Source organism: Sprattus sprattus (assembly GCF_963457725.1).
Source record: "Sprattus sprattus genome assembly, chromosome: 3".
Classification (NCBI taxonomy): Eukaryota; Metazoa; Chordata; class Actinopteri; order Clupeiformes; family Clupeidae; genus Sprattus; species Sprattus sprattus.
Genome location: NC_137922.1, coordinates 29,792,237 through 29,818,354, shown reverse-complemented (window position 1 = coordinate 29,818,354; position 26,118 = coordinate 29,792,237). Strand labels below are relative to the sequence as shown.

General features: G+C 41.1%; 1 protein-coding gene across 1 annotated transcript; it reads left to right on the top strand.

Annotated features, from left to right (window-relative positions):
- Positions 1 to 4,858: 4,858 nt before the first annotated feature.
- mrpl27 (mitochondrial ribosomal protein L27) lies at positions 4,859 to 11,003 on the top strand. The gene is made up of 4 exons (XM_080836072.1): positions 4,859 to 4,929; positions 5,233 to 5,361; positions 6,541 to 6,608; positions 10,527 to 11,003. The coding sequence occupies exons 1-4, from the start codon at positions 4,890 to 4,892 to the stop codon at positions 10,731 to 10,733; spliced, it is 444 nt and encodes a 147-aa protein (XP_080692198.1). The 5' UTR covers positions 4,859 to 4,889; the 3' UTR covers positions 10,734 to 11,003.
- The last annotated feature ends 15,115 nt before the right edge of the window (positions 11,004 to 26,118 follow it).

The window sequence follows — 26,118 nt, the reverse complement described above, 5'->3', positions numbered from 1 at the left end:
CACAATTCGGCCATTTTGAGACGGAATAGCTCGCTCAGATAGGTGCCATAAATACACATGCACAAGCTATTTATGTAAAATCAATAGGCTACTAAAACTCAGCATACAGAATGGCAACAGGAGATACATGTATACTTTTATTATCACTGTTTTAAAAGCAATATTACTGATATAATAAAATACCGGTGATCCCACGGGATCTCGTTTTAAGGGAACGTTCACTAGAACAGACTGCACAAAATTCTGGCATCTTCATTGGCAATAAAGTCAGCAATTTCCTGTGGAAATCATAATGTAGATGTTTAACAAACCAACCCGATTGGAAATCATGTGCAACTTCAGTTTTATTATGTGCAACTTAAGTTGTATTGAAAAGAAAGAACAATTATGCCTCGCCAATTGATGTAAAATGATTGAAACACAATAGCCGTGATACACAATAAAGCTGTACATTTCAACATATTCAAGCATCGACAATTATTACCAAGGTAATGACGTTTGTAAATCAAGTAATTTGTAAATCCGTCAAGATTTCCGCGAGATATGAGTGTAAACGATTGTGAAGATCACTGACGTTACCTAACGCACCACTGATCCCTCCCGGAACTATTCCGTCCTTAAAATGGCCTCCTGTACGGACATTCACGAGTCCGCCGTTGCACCCCCTTGTTAACAAGCTAGCTAACATAATGAGATGTCTTGCTAGCGGCTAAACTAACAAGAAAGGAACAGACAGTAATGCCGTATGAGTAGGACTAAACTAAGGGAAGTGTTTGTCAGTAAGTCAATAGATATATATGTGTTTGTGTGTGCAATCAGGAACATAGGCCTTTAGGAATTAAACAAGACACATGTTTTAACATTGTGAAAGCAAGAAATGAAATTATAATGGTGTGTATGGTGATAATGAATGGAAAATCATTAATTATATGTCGTCTCCCCCCCCCCCCCCCCCCCCCCTTATGCCCCTAGAGTTGTGAAGATTGGGTAGCCACATGCACAGCGGTGAATATTCCACTCTCCAAGACTGACCATCCAGCATTGAGAAAATGTCTTAATGAGAAGGTTGTCAATGTTGGAGCGATACCTGGGTGCCACCAACTCCAGGAAAAATACTTGGGTGACGTCTATCTGAAGGAGAAAGAAGCTCTCAAGATTTGTTTTGCCAAAAAGCCTGTTGCAGTCATATTTGACGAAACTCCAGATGTAGAGGGCAGATGTGTATTGAACATCCTAATTGCACCACTGGAGGAGTGACTTGTTTGAAGAGGTTCAAGCAAGTCATTCCTCTGAGGGCCCAGAGTAAATGTCTGTATTTAATAATATTCTCGGGTGTGTGCATCTCAATTCTGAGGTAAAGAATACAGTCCTAGGTTAAGGGTTATCTCCCTGACACCTAGCCGAGGGAAAAAAAGAGGTGGAGATGTGGTACTGTTGGTGTTTTATACCTGGGGGAGATGTACCACACTCGTTGCACGGATATACTCTGAAATTCTGCCTCGACTCATCATGCTGCACGCGGAAGGATAACCCATTAGTTGTGACTAGCATAGTCCCGTTGTGAAATAGAACCTCAGGAGTGATTGGCACTTGAACTAATTTAGGCTTCTTAACAACAACGACATCCAAAGTAATTTGCCCTGTACTGGTTCTCTTCTGGCCTACATTACTGGATGAGTTGTTGTATATATCCGGATGCCTTCTTTGAATGTGCCTCTGTAAATTCCCTCCATGATTTCCTGTATTTTCAACTCCACATCCCTTAATGTTGCATTTGGATTTGTTATCGTCCTACTGTAAAACAACTCTGGTGAGTTTTTTTTTTTTTTTAATCATTCAAACAAGCTGTTCGCACTTCTCGTTGCGGCTGCTCTTTGTAGCCTATGTTATGAGTTTTACTATTAATGTAATGTAAGTTATGATGTTGTGATCCGAGACAATATTGTCAATGCATAGTTGTTTGTTTTCTTTTATTATGCATATGGAAAAAATACATTTTGGATGTATTGTCTGGTTATGGGCAGGCGCATGGTCGCTGTCCGGAGCTGAATGTCACCTTTGCACGCACGTGAAACATTTCCGCCATTGCCGCTTGTATTACATTCTCGTGCTGTGTATCATAGCTGCTTTTATTGGAAAAAAAAACAAGAACCTCTTTATAAAGTAAGTGACGTCATGAAAATTACTTATTTTCTTAGCTACCCCACGTATAGGTCAAGGAAAAAATCCTGCCGCCGTGCATGCGTCTGTTCCTTCAGTTTTCAGGTTCTCTAGTAAGTTAACGTTACAGTGTTTTACCAGCGTCTGTTGTAACATGACTAATTTTAACTGTTCGCTTCTGCTCAGCACACATTTCTCATAGTTTGGAAGAAATAATAAGTCACATTTACTTGCATTGTCCAAAGAATAATGGAAAGAGCTGAAGGCAGACACTTACCTCCACCGTGTGTAAAGTTGAACAGGTAGAAGTCAGCCAGACGGCGAGTTTCAACGTTTAAGCAGGCACGCCATGGGTCTCATCACCCTCTATTGGTTGCGTTCCAGTTTAGCAGAGCAGATGTTTTTTTCATTTTTTTTTATTTGTATTTTTTAATTAAAATTGTAACATACGTTGTGCCCCTAACATGAAGAGCTAGCAGTAAGTGTCAACATTATAGTTTTTGAAAAGGTCTATGCCCGGGAGCTAGCCTGGATCCCAGACTGAACTTAGCCCCGCCCACCACATTTGTGGTCTAGGAAGCTCGGTCTGGCACTGCTCCATTGGGGAGAAATGATCAGTTTTCAGCAAAATGATCTGACCAATGAAATTGTCAGGGTGGGCTTTAAACGATGATGGACAGATAATCAACCAAGGCTTGAGTTATTAATTAATTAACGGTAGATTCGAAATCATACCAAGATGGCGGCGTCTCGGGAGCCTGTACGTGGGAAATATTTTATGTGAATTAAGCTACCTACACAACTTTTTTATGTCTACATTGACTTGGTTAGTTGTGTATGTGCTACACAAATGTTGTATGAGTATTGTAGGTCCTAACTGAAGCACAAGGCCATTATTTTTAGGTTAATGCTAACGCTTAGACCAAAAACCCATTGAAACACATAGTGGCTAGCTAGCCTCGCTGCTAATAAGTATTACGCGAGCATGCATACAGATATTGACAGCGCATTCATTTAGAAAGATGGAACAGAGAAACGTGATCAAGGCATTTGTTGATCGAAAAGATGTTTTTGCCGTCCTTCCTACGGGATCCGGTAAAAGTTTAATGTATCAGATGGTCATACTACGTTGCTCTGATTGGTTCAAGGTATCCAATTGAGCGATGAGAAGAGGCATTTTTTTTTCTAGTTTGTGAAACACGCCCCATAATCACAGCTCAATGGAGCAGTATCAGACTCATATTCTGACAAGAATTATGAGTATGACATCGTCAGGCTACCCGGGAGCTGATCTTCGCCGGGAACAAAACCACTGGGGGCGCTGTTTTTCACTTTCCATCCCTCTTACAGTATCACTACTGTTATTGTGTACATGGTAGAATACCACAAATTCAAAAAATCCTAGTAACTTACCACAACTTGCATGAATCGTCATTAAAAAACCCACAATGCAATGCAAATTACAGTACAATACCACATACTTATCAGACAGTAATTTACTGGGCCATTTGTGGTAAGTAACTGGGAGAATTACAGCTAAGTTTAACAGTGTAGAAATAGTGTTAAACAGGAACCTGGTTGTTTTTATTGTTATCAATCAATGAAGAATAGTAAGCCAATTTCGCCTCAGAGAGTACTCGTTTATAGCTTAGAAGACTATCCTTCCTTGCCAGGAGGATAAGTAAGTTTGGTGGAGTACCATTTTTTGTCTAGTTTTCGGTGGTTTGTTTAAGTGCACAAGTCTGATCAGTGTACCATGGGGCCGGTTTTTTCAGTTTTCTAATTCTCTTTTTTAGTGGCGCAACAGCGTCAAGGGTTGAGTGGAGCACATGTATGACGCCTTCAGTTAGTAGGTCAATATGAGGTGGGGGTGAGCGTACGCCATTTACTTTGCCAGCGGTAGGAGCTGTGGCGAGGGCGATGGGTAGTTTTGATATTAATTCTGCTGTAGTCCTGTCGGGTATAGACAACGGCTGTAGAAGTGGGTCTGTTTATACTGCATTATACTGCATTGTTTGTAATACAAAAAGCAGGGTATAGGGTAACAATTGTATGGGTCCCTGCTCATGTTGGGGTTATAGGTAATGAAAATGCAGATGAGACAAAAACTTTCTTTGGGAGAAATAAAGGTTGAGATCGAGGTGACACTGGGAAGGTCTGAACTGGAGGAAGTGACTGAACTGAGAGGAATGAACAAAGTTACAATTTATTCTGTGGGTGGGTCAAGTGAGGTGGGGGTGGTCCAAGGCCATATAGAGACACTCCCTACATGGCTCTGGGGAAGTTTAATGTTAATAACACAATCAGCAGCTAATCAGAAGTGCTCGCTCAAGCATATTGTTTCTGAAATAAAGAAACCATAACAAATCGCCTTTTCTTCAGCGTTTTTGGATCGGTAGACACATGCCAGATACCAAATTAAAGTGTATAGTAGAAGCACTTAAAAAGTGGAATTTTCATAACATGTCCCCTTTAAGGAAATAATTACAATGATAGAACTGTGGGGTGGCAGGTTCGGTCTGATTGATACAGGGTTTACTAAAAGAATGTAAACATACATAGACCAACAGGTATATATTAACTTTGTATTTTGCTCTGTTTGTTTTGCCGGTTTGCTTATGACCACTTTAATGAGCAGTGATGGTAGGAGTTGAAAACCAGTAGGTGGCAGTAATACAGTTAAAAGTGCCCAGTCTGCCAATAACCGCTAAAGAAGAAGAAGATCCACTATGGCGGCGCCCGTGTCCTTGGTTTCACGATTTAAAATTGGTAATGTCAATGCGATGCACGTTAACAGTATACTTAAAAAACGTTGAATACTTAACATGAGTAATGTTTAAATATTAAAGACTAGCTGAACTGACTCTAACATAACTCAGCTTATCATCTGATATCACTTAAGTTAAGGTGACCAACTGTAACCATAGTTGACGTTCAAACAGATTTGTAAAGATGCTAGTAGGCTACGCTTTGACTCGCATTTTCACCATTCATCGTAGTGTAAATGAGAAAATCTACACTGAACCACCCAACGTAAGCTCACATTAACGTGAACACTGTTCGCCATTGTAGGTGGGTTGCTCTCCCTTCAGTCTTCTGTCGTGGCGAGTGCGCGGTTTGCGTCGAAGAAATCAGGAGGCAGTAGTAAGAACCTTGGAGGAAAGTCTCCTGGACGCAGATATGGCTACAAGAAACTAGACGGTAAGAGATTCATAACACTCTGTCCTAATTTGACAAGCACAGGTGGTTACTAAAAAGCGAGTTAACGTCTGTTCTGGGAAGTCGTCTTGACACTACATCACGTACCGAAAAAAAGACGTCAATGCATTTCAATTCGTAAACCAAGTAGTCTGTTTTGCGATTATTTTCCAATACATCTTGTCGAATTCAGCGAATTTCTCGTCGCAGTCCTCCAGCTGTCCGTTACGTAAGGGATAATGTATAGAACGCAGGTCATTGTCGGGAAAATAAGCCCCGACAGGGCGAACAGCACCCCGACGCGAAGCGAAGGGGTGTTGATTCACCGTGAAGGGGCTTATTTTCCCGACAATGACCGGCGTTCTATACATTATCCCGCTTATTATACGGCTAAAACTAAAAAAATTACTTTACACAGTGTGTCTTTTACAATGTATTTGTTTTTGTTACTATAGCCTACGTAGTGAGGTTAAAAAGCAGAGAAATAGTTCGCCAAAGACGTTGAACTTCAAAGACAGTTGAACATTCTGTAGAACACAGCTGCTCAACCGTCCGCTGAAACTCCCTTGATAAGTTACCGTACTACTTGCGGAGTGCTACGAAAGATGTGAATCAGAGGCAAAAAGGCCACTTTCCTTGACAGCGGTCATTAACTGCATAGCAACGGTCAGTTATCGGAAAATAGTTGACCGCAGAACGTTGGGAAGCCCCATTCAAGTGAATGGAGCATTCTACAGCATTAAGAAGAGCCGTGTAATAAGAAAGTGTATTAGGGGGCACCTGTGAAGTGAATGAGGGGGGGTTGCAGGACTGTGCTGTAAAACAATGACTGTGCTGTAAAACAATACAGGTTACACTAGTAACTCGAATTGAAGTCTATTGACCTCTACCTAAAGCTACAATTACACCCTGTCCAAAATTGATTTAGCTCAAAATATGTGGACGCCTGTGTTGATTGATTTTGAGTGGTACTACAGTTCACAAGCTTGTAGATGAGAATGCATTAACTGTCAGAAAATAGTCATATGAATCTCATATACTATGTCAGAATTGGACAAACTCACCATATGTGAAGCAGAGTTTGCAGTGCAACACAATGATGGTTGGGAATCATGATCTTGGGAATTATTCTTAAGAAAACAACATTATTATTATTATTATTATTATCTTTTTCATTTTTAGGTCATTTTGTACATGCCGGAAACATTGTTGCAACACAGAGGTTGATGCGCTGGCATCCTGGAGGTCATGTAAGTGTGTGTTTTTTTCCCAATAATATATTTTTGAAAATACTTTATGTGGGTGTTGTCTTTTGTTTACTATTTGTTGTAGGGGTGTGCAGGGATACTCACCTATTTAACCCACTTGATTGCCATAATAACAGGGAGTGACATGTTACCCCTGAATTGTGTAAAAGGCAGGGGTTTTCAAGAGTTCACGAGGCATGTGAAGCCAAACTAAAAAGTTCCCTCCCGCCAAACCATAACAAAGAGAGTGGAGCTTCTTTATGAAGAAGCTCTTGCAACCAAAAGGACAACTCTGCAAAGCATCGTTCATGTTGCAACAGCAGAGGCATGGACAGCTCAAATGAATGAGTCTTATATGACTTACTTGCCATTACATTGATTGGACACTTTGAATAGCGCAAGGAATGTGTACCAGATCAGTTATATCTGTGTGCATTATATAGCCAAGGTGTGTTATAAAACTGAGGTCTATCCCGTCTATCTGTGGACTATCCCGTGATCAGTACCCTCCTACACAAGCAGAGAATGGTGAATATATATATATATATATATATATATATATATATATAGAAAACCAGTATACAACCCATCTTCACCCAGAGAATGGTGAATATCTAACCCGTCTTCACCCAGACAATGGTGAATATCTAACCCATCTTCACCCAGAGAATGTTGAATATATATATAACCCATCTTCACCCAGAGAATGGTGAATATATACAGCCGCGGAAAAAATTAAGAGACCACTTCAAAATTATCAGTTTCTCTGGTTTTACTATTTATTGGTATGTGTTAAAGTAAAATGTACATTTTTGTTTTATTCTATAACCTACTGGCAACATTCCTACCAAATTTCAAATAAAAATATTGTCATTTAGATCATTTATTTGCAGAAAAATGACAATTGGTCAAAATAGCAAAAAAGATGCAGTGTCTTCAGATCTCGAATAATGCAAAGAAAACAAGCTCATATTAATTTCTAAGCTACACAATACTAATGCTTTAACTTAGGAAGAGTTCAGAAATCAATATTTGGTGGAATAACCTTGATTTAAAATCACAACTTTCATGTGTCTTGGCATGCTCTCCACCAGTCTTTCACATTGCCGTTGGGTGACTTTATGCTACTCCTGGCGCAAGAATTCAAGCAGCTCGGCTTCTTTTCATGGCTTGTTACCATCCATCTTCCTCTTGATCACATTTCAGAGTTTTTTTATGGGATTCAGGTCTCGAAACTGGGCTGGCCATGACAGGGTCCTGATCTGGTGATACTCCATCCACACCTTTAATGGCCTGGCTGTGTGGCATGGAGCATTGCCCTGCTGGAAAAAACACTTCTCAGAGTTGGGGAACATTGTCAGAGCAAAAGGAAGCAAGTTTTTCTTCCGGGACAACGTTGTACTTTGCCTGGCTGAGGTTTGTAAAAGACCATAAGGATTGAACCAAAGCGGACTGGATGGTCTCCTAGTTCGTCTTCTCTGATTAGTCCAATTTTCAGCTTTGCCCAACACATGGTCGTCTGATGGTTAGACGGAGACCTGGTGAGGCCTACAAGCCACAGAGTCTTGCACCTACTGTGAAATTGGACTCATCAGAGAAGACGAACTAGGAGACCCTCCAGTCCGCTTTGGTTCAATCCTTATGGTCTTTTACAAACCTCAGCCAGGCAAAGTACAACGTTGTCCCGGAAGAAAAACTTGCTTCCTTTTGCTCTGACAATGTTCCCCAACTCTGAGAAGTGTTTTTTCCAGCAGGGCAATGCTCCATGCCACACAGCCAGGCCAGTAAAGGTGTGGATGGAATATCACCAGATCAGGACCCTGTCATGGCCAGCCCAATTTCGAGACCTGAATCCCATAAAAAAACTCTGAAATGTGATCAAGAGGAAGCTGGATGGTCACAAGCCATGTAAAGAAGCTGAGCTGCTTGAATTCTTGCGCCAGGAGTAGCATAAAGTCACCCAACGGCAATGTGAAAGACTGGTGGAGAGCATGCCAAGACACATGAAAGTTGTGATTTTAAATCAAGGTTATTCCACCAAATATTGATTTCTGAACTCTTCCTAAGTTAAAGCATTAGTATTGTGTAGTTTAAAAATGAATATGAGCTTGTTTTCTTTGCATTATTCGAGATCTGAAGACACTGCATCTTTTTTGCTATTTTGACCAATTGTCATTTTTCTGCAAATAAATTATCTAAATGACAATATTTTTATTTGAAATTTGGTAGGAATGTTGCCAGTAGGTTATAGAATAAAACAAAAATGTACATTTTACTTTAACACATACCAATAAATAGTAAAACCAGAGAAACTGATAATTTTGAAGTGGTCTCTTAATTTTTTCCGCGGCTGTATATATAATTCAATTAAATTAAATTTTATTTATACAGCGCCATAACAATACAATTGCCTCTAGGCGCAGTACACATAATAATAAATACAGAAATACAGAGATGGTATGTGTGACTTGCAGTCAATAAAGTGAAAGTTTAGTGCATGTCTGTATTTAGTGTTCTGATGGCCGTAGGAAAAAAAACTGTTCCTTAGACGTGTGGTCCTTGCTCTAAAGGATCTGTACCGTCTGCCTGAGGGCAGGAGAGTAAACAGGTGGTGGCCTGGGTGAGAGGAGTCTTTTAGGATGTTATTGGCCCTGCTAAGGTAGCGGGAGTGGGCAATGGATTCCAGGGAGGGCAGGGAGCAGCCAGTGATCTGTTGTGCTGTGTTGATGACCCTTTGCAGGGCTTATTTGTCTGCTGCAGTGCAACCGGAGTACCACGCCGAGATGCAGTACGTCAGTACACTTCCGATAGTGGTACAATAGAAGGCCGCCATCAGTTTACACTCCAGGTTGTTTTTCCTGAGTACTTTCAGGAAGTGTAGTCGCTGCTGTGCCTTTTTTACTGTCACTGAGGTGTTGGCAGACCATGAGAGGTCATCTGTTAGCAGGGCTCCTAAGAACTTGAAGGAGTGGACTATCTCCACACAGTGGGGCCGGATCTGCACTTTGCCTTCTGTAGTCCAGAATGAATTCTTTAGTTTTTGTGGTGTTTAGTGAAAGATTGTTGTCTGAGCACCACACTGTCAGTTTCTGTACCTCATCTCTGTACGCTGATTCGTCGTCTTCTGTTATGAGCCCGATCACGGTGGTGTCATCAGCAAATTTAATGATGGTGTTGGTGGGATGGGTTGGAGTACAGTCATGAGTGTATAAGGAGTACAGAAGTGGGCTCAGTACACAGCCTTGTGGAGAGCCAGTGCTAAGCGTGATGGTGGAGGAGAGGTGGGGGCCGAGTTTTACAGTTTGTGGGCGGTTTGTGCGGAAGTCCTTTATCCAGGTGCAGATGGAGCATGATGAACTCATAGAAAGTTAAGCCTGGCCCGTGTTGCTTGTGTCATTCCAACTTTAAAGACTTTTTTCTTTTAGAGCAGCAACACTTTTTTTTATGTGGACTTGGCAAACCAAACCAAAAATGCAATGGTAGTACTTAGAAACTCTGTTAAAGCATTTTAAAACATTCAATAAAAAGACAATTTATTAAAAAGCATGCATTTTAGATTGTGAGACCTTCACCTTTGTAGCAGTGCATGATGTTATCAGCCTATAAGGACTTAAAAAGCATCGGACAGACGGACATTAAAGATCTACATCGTTACACTTTGACATTACACATAATTGGTTAATTGTTATCAGTATTGGAATTTCATCTGATCAACATGCTTTATATTCATTGTGGTGAGATTTCATTTTCAGTTGCCAAAAGTGGTAGGCACGTGTCCCCACCGTAACTGACACTCATGCACACAACTGATGCTGGTATGCTCACTCATGCACACAACTGATGCTGGTATGCTCACTCATGCTGTTTGTGGTGTTGTGATGGATGTCTTGTCACAGAGTAAATCCTGAGGTCTCTCCCCAGGTTGGAATTGGGAAAAACAACACCCTGTATGCCTTGGAGGATGGCACTGTTCGCTTCACTAAGGAGGTGTTCATTCCTCTGCCTCACAGTGCTGAGGCCAAAGACATGATCTCAAAGCTGCCAAAAGGAGCTGTGCTGTACAAGAGCTTTATCAGTGTGGTTCCAAAGAAGCAGGAAAATACCTTTAAGCTGGTTGGTATGTTGTGAGAGTGAACTCAAACCTCAGAACAGTTCCAAGATCTGAAGAACACCTGGAGTTTTTAACTTTAAAACCATGAAGAAAAGCTTGCCCTTTTGAATTTGAGATATTTAAAGAATATGACCAGTCAGCCACACAATTTGTTAGATTGATGTACATTTTAAGTGTGCTGTGCTCTGTTTGAGGTCATCATCATGATTTAGACTGTTTAGTAAGTGTGACTACACTAATGCTTGAATCTTTGTGTTTAATAAAGTATTTTCAGCCAACCACTCAAACATCCGCCTGAAATTGTCCTAACCATAAAAAATATTTAGTCAATAAATCCTTAATATTTGCAATCATATGCTTTGTTTTGTCATAGCCAAAGTGTATTCCTGATTTCCTCAACATGTACATTTGGGAAATGGTTTAATGTGTCTGGAATGCAAGTCGCACACACTGTTCTGAGAGGGTGTATTAACATGGCATCATTGGTTTAAAGCACTTTTCAAGCTAACAGTTAAAAAGAAAATTCTTTGTTATCTTTGTTCAATGTTATGTCACATGGTAACTAGTCAAGCTACAGTTTTTAGCGAAGTATTGTTTTAGTAAGTATTGTTTTTAGATGAAGAAATTCCCAAGAAGCTCAATTCAATTCAATTTTATTTGTATAGCGCCATAACAATACAATTGCCTCTAGGCGCTTAACAGAGCCCAGAGCCTAAACCCCCTTAGTGCATTCACAACGGCAACAGGGGCAAGGAAAAACTCCCTGTTTGGCAGGAAGAAACCTTAAGCAGAACCACGGCACATAAGGGGGGACCCATCTGCTTGAGGTCGGCCGGGTGGAGACAGGAAGGTGGGACGGGGGGAAAGGGGGAAGGGTTGTGTGGCAGAAGGGGAAAGGAAGCAACAGGGGTTATACACAGCCAGCATTTAGTCACTGGATATAATAAGTATACAGACATCTGGTGGTAAATACATGATACAGGCAAGACCAGATTACTGTGCCAATAGGCTTACTGTTAGAGGGGTAGGGGATGTAGGGACGAAGAAACATTTCAGTGGTGGCAATAATGTATATTGTATATAAATGCTGGCATAGGGTATTGGGTAGAGTAGATGTACGGCAATGCAGTGGCGGTGGGTGCGATTGGCCGAGGGTTCAGCTGTCCATGTGCGTAGATGCGGAGTGGTTGGGGTGAGGAGCGATAGTTCCACTTCCATCAGCGAATGGAACACGCCTGGCTCCGGAGAGGCAGTGGACCTTGCAGGGGCCACTTGTTGAAGGGGGGATGTGGACATCTCGGGCCATTGAGCTGCCGATGACCAGAGTGGTGGTTGTCACATCCAGCGGGAGAAGTCGTCGAGGGGACGATGACTGTGTTGAGGGCCCAGGATGGGGAGCAGGGCGGCGTGGGCGATGCTGGTGTTGCTCTAGAGCCAGTCTGCAGGGGCGTTTCGGGGCGGGCTGAGGAGGGGAGTCATCAGGCCCAGGGGGCTCCTCCTGATCCATCTAACAAACAGGAAATGACGAATCAATCTGCAGCTCTGTCAGTCAGGAATCAGCACAAACAAACACACAGGTGAAACATTTCACCAACCAGGGACATGTCACTTGTGTGTCGGTTTGTCTGTTGCATGTTGCGGTACTTAGATATGTTTAGTTTTGCTGGCATTGAGCATTTTTATTTCTGTTGTGTTCTGTTTGCCGGGGCCGTACATGCATCCACTCGGCAAACAGGAAACACATATGATGTTGCGGTATTTATTTGCAAGTAATATTTTAATTTTAATTTTTATTCAGCATTATTTGGGTTCGGATATGTCTGGGTGGCTGGAAGATATGTTTAGTTTTGCTGGCATTGAGCATTTTGATTTCTGTTGTGTTCTGTTTGCCGGGGCCGTACAGCTGTGTTACTGTCTTAAATGTTACTGTTATGTTATTGTGGTACTATAAGCATAAATGTAAAAAGTGTACTGCCACAACTCAACTATTTTGACAAATAAAGTAGAATGAATCTAAGGCAAAAGGAATCCAAATTTCGGTCTGACATTTAGGTGCATTATCTGTATCCTTTGGCATATGACTGCCTTTCTTGCTCCTTAACACTGGTAAAAAAAAAAAAAACAGTTATGATTGTAGGCCCTAAGCATTGGGAATGGCACTGTCTGTACGTTTCAACAAACTAAGACAGTTTGTAGAATTTAAACATAAGTCACTTAAACATATTTATCAGTGTGAGACAGCGAAAAAACGCTGTCATTGTTTTCGAGGGTGCGAGGAAAAGCATAATTTTATAGGCCTAGAGGCTTACTAGATATGTGGTTACTAACTGTCACAGTTGTTCCCTATCCCATTAAACGAGTATGATGTCAAAGTAAAAGTCCAACAACAGAAAGAAGTACAGTACTGTGTGCGTGCAGGGATGGATTATCGAACGGGCCTATCGGCCCAACGGCCCATGAGCTCAGGGGGGCCCTAAACCAGAGCCTCTGCGTGAAGTCGCTTTGTATTTGTTAATATCAGAGGTGGCTTAAACATATCTCTTATTTGTGGTTGGAAGCGGTGTATTTTGTTACACGTCCTGACCCATGGTTTCATAATCCGTCCATGTGTTCGTGTCCATAACAACAATACACTACAACATGAAATCACTCCAAGCAACCCTTGCTGACCTAAACAAGATGCTATATGTAAGTACTTGAGGTTATTTCAATAATTGACCATTTCAAGCTTGGCCTACCATTTTATGGGAGCGATGAGGGACAGGTGGGGCTTGAAAAGGCCCCTTTGTTTAAAGTGGAGAATGATAGCAAAAGTTTGAGAACCACTGATAGTCCTTAATTAACTGTTTGACTCTATTCTTTTCTGGTGGTGGTGGTCAGTTTGTTCCTAGTATATTCTGTTGATCGTCCACCAAAGGTCATACTCGAAAGTGATTCTGTTAAGGTAGCCCTTGCCAGTTGCTCAACATGGTGGCCTTGGTCACCAGTTACCCTGCACTAAAGTTTCCATGTCTCCTTGTCTTCACTCTGCTCACCTTCAGCTGGTGGCCCGGCTTGAAAACAGGATCTGTACTTATAGCCCTGTACATCGGTTGCCCAGCTCAAAAGAGAAACTGCACTGGTTGCCTGCTAAGCTGGTTGACCAGTTTAAAAATTATTTCAATCTGTCTCCTTCTTTCATTCTGCTCACCCTTACTCGCCCACCTCCTTTTTTTCTACCCCTTATTCAAGAACCCAATTGTTTTCTTATTTTTGTTGATAGCCTAGTTAATATTTATCTTATGGCACTTAAAGAGGTACTAGCAGAGGATGTTTTTTTTCCGATCCATCGACCTCTGGGTTATGGGCAGGGCCGCGTTTGTGCAATGGGCAAAAAGGGGCTGCTGCCCCGGGCCTCGGCGCGGGAGATACAAAAAAAAAAAAAGTCATAATTACCATATTTTTGATGCATTTCCCCACCCGTAGTGAAGTCCACGTTCTAATAGCGTCACGTGTCGTTGCCGGTATCAAAACATGCAAGACAACAAGGCTTTGCATGAAAAGATAAGAAAATACGAAAGTGGGGCTAAAAAACGAAAAATTATTCAGCAAAAGGAGGTGCTTTTCAATTCCATGTTTCCCCTCATTGCTCATGGACACCTAGTTTATTGTAGGCTAACCGATGAACTTGATTTACGTGCAAACTTTGAAGGTAAATTGTTTAACTATAGCCTACTGCATACACACATCTATGGCCAGTAGTCTTGCCTACGGCAAAAGTTTCTCCCACAACACGGTAGTTTGCACATGTTGCGAGTTTATAAAGCGATTTAGCAATGCGCTCGTCTGTGGGGATAGGCTTTCAACAGCAAACGCTTGCAGGCGACACAGCAGTTTCTACCAGTTGCCAGAATTCTTCCAATCCTGACCTGGTTAGCCTGAAGTTTTCGACCCATGGCTGATCAGTAGAGTGGGCCTTCACCAAATTAAAATACTCCCTAGACCGCGCTCGTTCACAGATGAACCGAGGTCTGTGTGGGTATGGAATTCGCTGCTATCTGAGTGCGTAAAATATGTAAAAATATTTTTTTCTCCTTCTACATTGTAAAAAATGACTGACCCTATTTACTCAAAAAATTGTGGTAACAATTTCCACCTACCTTTTACAGGTCATTTTTACACAGATTCCCCAAATATCCTTTACTACAATATCTCACGTAAAGCTTACAAAGATTTTTTAGGTAAATGTTTACCTACAATTACAGATTTTTTAAATGCCCTGGTACTGGTGAACTGGGCCTGGTTGGGTGAGGTGCAGATGGTGGGCACACATTAGCAGGGAGGAGAGGGTCAGTCCTTGCATCACCACCACGTTGTGCCACTGTACCAGGTTGGTGTGGCTCAAGTCCAGCAGTTGCAGGGTGGTCTGCTGCATAACAGCCCCTTTGGCCAGAATGTGCACCCTGATACTCCTGTAGTCATTCAGGATGAGATCACATCTGGACAGAGAGAGAACACAGCAGCCTGAGAGAAAAAATATATGCAAGTGTGAATATGTATGACAGGGCACAGAGGGAAGGTAGTAAGACAATACATTTTCCTGACCTGCTGGTTGGTGAGGGCCAGAGAGGGCTGGTTCCTCAGCTCCACCAGATACTATACCATGCTGTCAACTCGGTCAATGCCTGGGACGCCAGATTCATCCACAGCCTGAGAAAGAAACAAATCTCCATGCTTTCCAGTCCCAGCCCCTCCTGTACTGTCACGTCACTGGTCAGGATCTACATGGAGGTCCTCAAAAGAGCTGTCCCCATGCCATGGCCAGTCAGATCCGATGTGATCTGAAATTTGATGACAGTGATGTTTAACCCTCTATACCCCATAGCCGCCGCCGGCATGTTAGAATTCTCCCATATTCACATGTTTATTTACTTAGTTTGCATTGGAAAAACACAAAAAATCTGAGAAATAATGCCAAATCTGACTTTATTCCACACAAAACTCAAAAAAGGGCTGGACAAAATGATTGGCACCCTCAACTTTATAATGGGTAGAACACCCTTAAAAATAAAGAAATACCAATATCTGAAATCAATTGCTTCCTGTAACCATTAATGAGGTGTCTTACACCTCTCTACTGGAATTTCGGACCACTCTTCTTTTGCCAACTGCTCCAGGGCTCTCACATTTGAAGGGTGCCTTCTCCCAACTACTGATTTGAGATCATGCCCCAGTTGTGCTATGGGATTAAGATCTGGACTCATCTCGGACACTTCAGAACTCTCCAGTGCTTTGTCTTAACCATTTCTGGGTACTTTTTGAAGTGTGCTATGGGTCATTGTCCTGCTGGAAGACCCATGTCCTCTGACGGAGACCCAGCTTTCTGACACTGGGCCCTACATTGCGCCCAACAATTATTTGGTCGTCCTCAGATTTCCTGATGCTATGCGCACAGTCAAGGCATCAGGTTCCAGAAGCAGCAAAGCAACCCCAAAACATCGGTCCAGCTCCACCATATTAGCCTGTAGGGACCGTGTTCTTTTCTTTGAAGGCCTCATTTCGTTGTCTGAAAACTGCTTAGCCAAAAAGCTCTACTTTGGTCTCATCTATCTACAGGATGTTTTCCCAGAATGATTTTGGCTTCCCCAAGAAAGTTTTGTCAAACTCAAGTCTGGCTTTTTTAGGTCTCTGTGTCAGCAGTGGGGTCCTCTGGGTCTCCTACCATAGCATCCCATTTCATTCAAATGGCGACGGATAGTGCAAGCTGACACAGTTGTACCCTTTGTCTGCAGGGTAGCTTGAATTTATTTGGAAGTTGTTCTAGGTTATTTATCCACCATTCAAACAATCTTTTGTTGCATTCTGTCATCAATTTTTCTCTTCCTTCCACATCCAGGGAGGTTAGTGACAATGCCATGGGCTGTAAACTTGTTGATGACACTGCGCACAGTGGACACATGAACATTAAGATCTCTGGAGATGGACTTGTAGCCTTGAGATTGTCCATGCTTTTCTACAATTTTGGTTCTCAAATCCTCAGACAATTCTTTGCTCTTCTTTCTTTTCCCAATGCTCAGCGCGGTTTACACAGACACACAACACAAAGGTTGAGTCAACTTTGCACCATTTTAACTGGTTGCAAATGTGATTTCTATATTACCAGCATCTGTGGATCGCCACAGGTGAGTTTAAATAGAGATTAAAGGAGAATTACATGCTTAAAATACAATTATTTCTAAAGGGTGCCAATAATTTTGTCCCGGCCCTTTTTTGAGTTTTATGTGGAATAAAGTCAGATTTGGCATTATTTGTCAGATTTTTTGTGTTTTTCCAATGCAAACTAAGTAAATAAACATGTGAATACAAAAGCATTTGTAATTGCAACACTTTTCTGGGAGTATTGGTGCATTATCTGACAGAAGTGCAGGGGTGCCAACAATTTTGTCCATGACTGTATATCTAGGATTTGGATTTTTTTGAGGCACCAGAGACCCAAATGGTTTCCCAGTCTAATTCTTGTCCCAAATCTGTTATGTCTCTATCCCAGGATTTCTTTCCTGGTGTGGGTGTATATTTTTGGGAGTTGAATCTATCATAGAGGTATGACACTTTTTGCTTTGGAGAATGTTGTAGCCAGCTTGAGATGGGATGCTCCTTTAACTCTGACCCCCAAGGAACCCTGCAATTAATTTATAGCCAAGCTTAATAATAAAATATTTCAGTGATGACATTAGGTCAGGGGAATAGACCAAACGGATTTCAAAGAGGGTTAAAATGCAGGCTTGGTAAACTATGGACTTACTATTGTGGCCACATGGTAATTCCATACATGCTATCTGCCTTGTTTATTTGTACGCACTTTTGGTTTTAAGTAGGGATGCACTGATACCGATACCAGTATCGGGTATCGGGTCGATACTTAGTTAAAATACTTGTACTCGTTTTGAATTGCCGATACCAAAAAACGATACCCAGTGTTTTGTGTCTGAACGCCTGTGCTTTCTTCTCCTCTACTGTCTATGCCTGGCAGGTGTGAGAGCGCCGAAGTTGCATAGAGGCCGAGAGCGGTATTGCAGACAGATAGAGATTTTAGAAAAAATATTGCTGGCAACATATTGAAAAAAAAAAATTGTAGCTGTGAAATAAGCTAAACATTTTGAATTATGAACTTTGAACTGAACTAGTTCATTTTAAACATTGTGAACTATGAACTGAACTAGTTCATGTAGAAAGTGAACTTTCCCAACACTGCTGATGACACCTATGCGGACGACACCTATGCGGACACAAAATGTGATTTGTTGTCCTACCTGACCTACCACTCTTTGCCCTACTAGTGAGTAGCTTATTTGCCGTCTTGTTTTGTCGTGTGTTGGACTTGCTTGTTGTTTGACTGTGTTAGGAAAGTTTGACATAGTGTCAAAGTAGGTATATGTCAACCAGTGGTTTTTAAAGTGAGGGAGGAAGAACTTTGCGCCTGGTTGCCATTGGCCTCCTTATTCCGTTGGTGGCATAAGTATGTGAGATACAAGTTGTTTCAGGGTGTTTTTGTGGCCTACAGTACTACAAAATAGCAGGCAGGGATACAATTGATACAAAGCCACCAGTGCGGCACCATTGTACTTAAAAAGCTGGTGGGCAGCATGTCTTTGGACTAGACAAGGCCAGATGAAAGGATGCAAAGCCAATAAGTCAAATCAGCCCTACTCTTGATTTGAAAAACTAAATTCTAAATGTTGGGCCTACCATTTGGCCTATTTTCCCCCTTAATTACTAAAGCTATTAAGGTTATTATTTGACTAATTTTATTTTCAGCTGAAATTGTTAAAAAAAAAAAATTAAGACACAAGACCAAAAGTGATGCCATTTGAAATGCATCATGCTCTGAATCATTCACTAACGTCCTTTCCACAATATTAAACAACAAGTAACAAAGGCAACAAGTAAGAGAACATTATTTCAGAACTATTAACATTAACATCAGATTATGCCAGATTATTACAGCTATCACTCAAAGTAGCCTAGTATGAGGCCAATGCCCAAATTACAAGTAGGCTCATTTACGAAACACATCGCGTTCTGAAACATTCATTAACAATTTCCATTCAGAATTTCAGCTGAACGTGCACAGGTAGACTAACAATAGGCGTATGAACGGTTTAAAAAAAACAGTACAGACGATTGTTTTTTTATGGTACCAGTGAGCTTTAAGTATTTCGCCTACCAGTTAGCATTATACGGCAGCGGTTTTACGTTTAGTGACATGGATTTTTGGAACAGATTTCCCTGTTGTTTTGATACTAACCTTCTCTCTGTAGCTCAATGAATGAAACGGTTTGTTCAATAAAACATGAACAATATCTTAGTCCTCCATTGCACGTCCTCTTTATTTGCAATCTTTCTACAACAATCTTTAAGGGTGACATGTTATCGATAATATCCTTCTGCAGAATGGTTGAAGAGGGTAACTTCTTTCGGTATTAATGTTGAATCCCCTCCCTCCAACGCCAAATCCGTTGTTTATTGGTTAAGCGATGTTGGCGCAGACTCAGACGCTAGGGAGGTCTTTCCTCCCCTGGGCAATGTAAGTCAATGAGCCCCAAGAACCGCCAGTATCAGAGACAGATTCCATTGATTTCAATGGGAGCCAAAGGGAGGACGTCCTCCGTGCAGTAATTTCTTGTTACGATAGGGGGTGCCAATGTTATTTTAACTCAGGGAAACAAATTATAATATGCATAGTATTAAATACTGATATCAAACTGCATTTTTAAAGGAGTTTAGTCAGTTCAATTTCAAAAATACATTCTCAAAAAGTTTGGGGAGGTTCTTCCTCCGTTTCCTCAATGGAAGAACCTCCTCTGATGTCAACAGATTTCGCTAAATGTAGCCGTTAGCATCGCGTTAGCTATTAGCAATTCCGTTGTGCTGCCTTAACAGCAATTTGGGCTAATTTTAAAGGTGCCCTAAGGATTAATAGCTATTCGCTAAAGGTATGCTAGCAGCTAAAACTAACGAAATCTCTTGAAATGTGTTGACTTTGACATTATGACAAACTAATTACTCAACGACTGTCCTTACACAGTCAAACATCAATCATGTGCAACACAAGACTAAGCAAGACGGCAAATAAGTTACTTACTAGATCGGCAGAAGGTAATCAAAGTCAGGTCGGCGGGCATCGGCAGGCAAAACTACAGAAGGCAGTTATATGCCTATCGACCCTGCTATGCCATTGGCACGGACGCAATTCTCCATATTAATAGTCATTGTAGCGCCCCAATTTTTTTTTAAGCTGTTATTTTAAGGTTAAACTGCTTATCCTAACCCTAATCCTGAAGCATAATTGTTGCATATTGTGCCTTTAAGATAAAAGATGACGACAGGAGTAAGGCACAGTGTAAGATCAGCACTGCTACGGTGTCGAGGGGCGAAAGGAAAGTACTCTTTTGACACAAGCAATTTGATTAAACATCTGAAGACGCACCATAGTGCTAAGCACACAAAGTTCACTCATGCCAGTGGCGCAAGAGACCAAAGCAACCAATCTTTACTGACGTCTTGCAAAATAAAAAATGCGCACGCACACAGACAGAGAGAGAGAGAGAAGGGGAGGAAGAGAGACAGACTTATAGTGCCACATAGGTGATTGTTTGTGTACTTGAGCCGGAGACTCTTTTGATCCTTTTGTAACTGAACTGTGCTCATGTGCTTATCCAGGAATAGTTCTGTTCACTTTTTGTTAAGCAGACATGTTGTTAAATATGCAGCAAATTGAATTGCCTTTATCTGGTTATATTTACATTTTGTCAAATTTGTTGATATTGACTTTTTTTTGGGTTAAAACCAGAAAGCTCTGTTTATTTTTTGGCTTGGGATAGCCTTCTGTTAATGTTGTACTATAGGCTTGACATAATCTGCAGAGGATAAAATTAATTCTTTCATGGAAACCAAATCTAGGAAGTATCGGTATCGGTATCAGCAAGTACACAAATAAAAATACTCGTACTCGTATCGGTTTGTAAAAAAGTGGTATCGGTGCATCGCTAGTTTTAAGTGCGAAGGGGGGAGTTACAGAAAAATTAGATGTATGGGCTTTTGGTCATTCAATTTATGGGAAGTTTGGGAAAATAACATTTTGCATAATGCTATGTTTGTAGCATCTATAAGGAGGAATAAAGGAGTAAAGATCGGACCTCGGGGCATGTTATGGGGTGTGGGTACAGGTAATACCCACTGATATGCTTCTTTATTCTTTTTATGGCTCAGGAATGAAGTATCACTTGATACCTGAGCTCAGCGGTAAATAAATATAGGTGAAAGCCAGGGATTTGGCCGCTGAATCTCATTGTTTCATCCTAGATGTATTATACTGAAAGGTATAACTAACATAGACATTACATTAGAGTAATGGATAGATTTATATGATGGCTTAAGGTATGTCTGATGACAGAACTGAAGCCAAGAAATGGTAAGTGTCATGAGTTGTGGGAGAGATCATGTAGCTGAACTGATGGTATTTTCTTAAGGAGTTAAAGTTATGGAAAATAAATAATAATTATGGATAACATGAAAATGGTTTATAATTATTTGTAAGGTAACTAGGTAAACTACTGGAAAGTTTTAAGTTTACATGAGGCAGCAGGAGCGCTGCACTGAGCAGTCATGCTGGGACACGAGGGTGAATTGAAGGAGCATGTGAGTGAAAGTGTGAATGTCATGGAAGGAACGGGTGTGTGAGTGTGCCGAAAGGGGGTTACTGAAGAAGGTTTCAGCACACTTGCAGGTAAGTATATGTTTAATGAGGAATCTTTGTTTGTGGAATCTTTATTTTAATCAAGCATTTTGAAGCAGTTTGGGAATATTTCAGTATGACAATAATGCATTTGTGGGAAGTATGGAGTAAAGTAATGCAAGCTCTGGATATCGTACTACACACTTTTTAAGTATGTCTAGGAAATATGTGAAAATTATGTGTATAGATTATTTTTAATCTTTGAAATTATGTATACACAGGTGGACGCTTATGGACTGGTCCAGTCGGGAGACTGGCGATGGGTTAAGGTTCTTAAAACCAAAGAGCCTCCAGCCAGTGGAGAATGCTTTCCGGCAGGATCAGATGGAAGGCCTATTCATTGGAACTTAAAGGAGATGCTTGTTGTGGGACATCTACAACAATTCTTCAACGGCACGCAGAACATTTATACATATGAGGACGGACCACCTGCATAACATTGCATACATAACTGGAGCTGAACTGTTTTTATGTATATGTTTTTTGTTTCTTTACGTTGTGGTGTATTTTTGTATGTTTCTTTATATTTTACACAACAATGCAGTCAGAAACTGGTGTTAAGAGGTGTAGGGTTGCCACTTGCAGCCTGTGGAAGGCAGGTGTCACTGTATAGAAGACAGGGCAGTGAGTTCATTTTTCACCTTAAAATAAAAAGAAGGTTTTTGCTGTCACCTGTGAGGTTCAGGGACTTTTGCACCTCAGGATACAGGAACATCAGAACATGGACATGGTTATATTCAAGGAAATCTACTGATATGGAAGCTATATCAAATGTATAATATGGCACACATGACAAGATTGGCATTGTATGGTATTCTTTATGTTCTGTAAACATTACCGCCCTAGGGAGACTGATGTATTGTATGGGGGTATTAATGTTAAGTTAGATGAAGTGTATGGACTGTTTAAAATAATGCTAAAAATGGGTTTTGATGTATAGGAGTTCAAATATACTTGTTTCATCATATAGGAGATTGATAGTGTGGATAATAGGAGATTGATAGGAACTTGATAAGAGTTATGAAGATAAGGTTTAGTGTGTCCATATGGACACAAAGGGGGGAATATTTGAATATGAGTAAGAAGAAATGTTTGATTATTAATTTAATATTGAGGGTTAATCACACACACACACACAGCAACTTTAAATGAGGGAAAATGGGTGGATTATTAGATTCAGTTTAGAAGCTTTCTGATTGGCTTTCTGTCAGGTTAGACGTGAGCATTTGATTGGGTTAAAGGGTCAGCCAGTCAGGGCTGTAGTAGGAGTGTCAGGTTAGGTTTTAAATGTTTGGCCGCGGATTCATTTGTTCAGAAATTCTTCCGGTGACTTTCTCTGATTGTACTTTAACATGTTCAATTAAACCGTGCTGAGACCAACATCTGCTATCCGACTTCTGTTCAATGGGACCGCGTGTGTGTATATTTTAGACACCACAGCCGTCTCTGTCTCCGGTTTCTGTGAAGCAAGTGAGTCCAGCTATGCGTTGTCTTCCCCATCCGCTAGCAATGTTACTTTCAAGGCTTCGTTCGCTTCCTCCGCTGAATTGAATGACATCTTCGCGCCTTTGTAGGTAACTTTCAAGATCGCAGGATATATGAGATATGCATCTATCCTCTTCTGCCACAGTTTAGCCAGAATCTCCTTGTATTTCTGCCGTTCTTGCATCGTCCCGGGGCCGTAGTCAGCGAAGAACTGTAACTTCGTGCCATCAGGTTGTCTGGGAATTCCCTGCCCCTTCACTGCATTCCATTTGTTCAGTTGGTCTGGCCAACTCTCAATGGCGCTCCACTTCAGCCACCTGATTGGACAGTCCTTTAACCAATCAGACCAACGATACGATACAACGATCGGTAATAAAGCAAACACATATTTTTTCTGTATGAATTGTTCCAGGGCAAGTTTCTGTTCTGTTTTCAAAGAAAACTTGCCTTATCGAAGTTTTGCGGTGCTTCGGCGGCCACCATGTCCAATGTTTAAAACTCTCCGTGCAGTAGATTTTGTAACGTAGCCGTGGTAAGTTTAAATCCGCCAATGGCGCGCCAGGTAGCCAAAAGCCAGTTTGTGATTGGCTCCAAGGATTCTGGAAATCTTGAAATGAACGGGTATGCAAACTTGGCCAGACCCAGTTCTGAGGCAAAATCAATTTGGCCGGAAGAAGTGGGGCGGGACTTCCCAGACTAGCCATCAGGTAGAGTTGGTTTTGCTTGCCTCGCTCCCTTCAGGATAGCCTGACGGTCGGTGTAACGTAGTAGTCGAAAGATCATTGTTCGCGGTATGGCCGTGTTGTTCGAGTAGATCCTGTGTGCTATATTTATCTCCAGTGGTACAGACCTGTCTAGCTGTGGAATCCAGATAGGAAGCCTTTTCTGGAGGTAGCCTCTTGGATCATCTCTCTTATTCCCCACTGGTAGACCCACCAGCCTCACATTATTCCTTCTAGAATGGTCTTCTAGTTCCTAAAACTTTTTTTGTAATTTTGTAACCTCCGCAACACAGAAACTAGTCTCTTTCTCAGTCTTGCGCAAGCTAACCTGTATATATCTATTTGGTTGAAGACTGTGCTAAATTTCTTAGCATGAATGTCAGCCTGCTATTTTAACGACCAGAGAATGGTGCCGTTCTCTGCCATGTGTTTCTGTATAGGATCCAGAGCTTTTTCAAGCGATTCATTTAGCATCAATGCAACAGTTCCTTGAAATGTCTCCATCTCAGCTGCCATAGCTTGCTTGATAAGCATGGCAATATCCTCTCCAGAATCGTTAGGCTGTTTGCCTTGTTTGTTTGAGTCTTTCTTGGACAAAGCTTGGTCTTTTTTGGAAGTCATAATGAAAATAAAACGTTCTTTGTCCAAATGTATATCAGTGTGGTCTGTTAACACTTTTAAACAAAATAAAGAGAGGGTTTCGATTAAGAGCTCAGTGCCTTGCAGCCATCTTGTCTCGCGCCTCACCGGAAGTCCGTCATTGGCTTTTTTTAAGTACTTCTCGGTTTTTCATCGCTACACCTCACTACTGACAGATCACCTGAGTAGAAACAGTGTGTTTTATAATTATGGCTAGTAATCCTTAACGCCCGTGTCTATTTTCACTGGATGAGACGGTATTTATGTGCACCAACGATGACGACCCACCACGTTTGGATGACAGTGACGACGATGTTGATGTAAGTAATGTCAAATTTAAAAACGTATTAGAAATAGTAATATTATCAAGCATCCTCCTGTTTGTTCTGGCAAGGTCACTCTCCCGTAATGTTTTTGTACGGCTGTCACGGAAAAGTGTTGGTTGGTTTATATAACTAGCATCTCTAAAATGACATAGCTAGATCAATGACATTTAAATGGATCGTAAACCCATGACACTTGTATTTGCAGAGATATGTAATACTCAATTATGTGTCTTTTGTGGGACGTTCAATAAAGCTAATTTTAACGTTACCTCACTCATAGAAATGACAAGTCACTTTGTTTCTACGAAGCAAGCGCAAGAATCAATCAGTGACAGATATTTGTTGTGCACCAATAATGAGGACGTGGGTAATTGGCTGTTTCAGTTTGTGAAAGTAAAAAAGCTATCGCTAGCTAGCTACTTGTCCTTGTCTGAGGTCATATTAGTCTTGAGGAGTCCTAGCCGGTCTGAGAGGAGCTATTGACTGCACCAGCCTCAACATGCTCTCTAAATTGAAAAGACATAGCTAGATCAATGACATTTTAATGGATCGTAAACCCATGGCACTTGAATTTGCAGATATATGTAATACTTAATTATTGGATTTTTGTGGGACGTTCAAGAAAGCTAATTTTAACGTTACCTCACTCGTAGAAATGACACCTAGCTAGCTACCTTGTCTGAGGGAAACGTTAGTCTGAGGAGTTGGTTGATAGCGAGCTATTGAATGCATTTGGGTCATCACTTACTAAACTGATTCGATTGAGATAAATAACATATACATATATATGTATAGAAAAAAAACAGACTTCATTCAATAAAATTAATTAATCCATGAAAATGTATAAAAACACTGATGCACTCAAAAAAAAATGTCTTTGTCTGAACTTAATTTAATTATGGAAAGGATTTTCACACAATTAAATTACTCTCTCAGCATAAAGTTATTTTGCTGATTTAACATAACATAGTAGTGTTGGTCCAACTTGATTTACTAGAGTTGGTCCAACTTGATTTAATAGGGTTGTTTCAACTTGATTTACTGATGGTGGTCCAACTTATTATGACCGCCGCGCAGAGCGGTGTAGTCCGTGTAGTCGTTATTTTTTTTTTGTAGTCGTTATTTTTTTTCTTCTTCTTTTTCAGCCGGAGGATTTTCTGTCAACGATTCCTGGGACACTGAAACACCGGGGTGCACGAAATTTGGTGGGCATGTAGCCCCACTAGATTAGCGTGGAACCATTGAGTTTCGTTTTGATCCGTTGCACCCCCGTCGGACTGGACCCGTTTTAGAGAGGGTGGGGCGATTCAGTTTTCTGTGAATAAGTCGTAAATCGTAGGGCTAAGGAGGACCACATTTGTTTTGTATGTTGGTCTTAAGAGGCCACGTCAACCATTCCACTACAACTTATGTCATGTATAGCGCCACCTAGTTACAAATGAAAAAGCAAAAATGG

Excerpts from the sequence above, each read along its gene's own strand:
- mrpl27 (XM_080836072.1), top strand. The coding sequence starts at position 4,890 with ATGGCGGCGCCCGTGTCCTTGGTTTCACGATTTAAAATTG. Across the intron at positions 4,930-5,232 it reads GGTTTCACGATTTAAAATTG|GTGGGTTGCTCTCCCTTCAG; the intron begins GTAATGTCAATG and ends TCGCCATTGTAG. Across the intron at positions 5,362-6,540 it reads TGGCTACAAGAAACTAGACG|GTCATTTTGTACATGCCGGA; the intron begins GTAAGAGATTCA and ends TTTCATTTTTAG.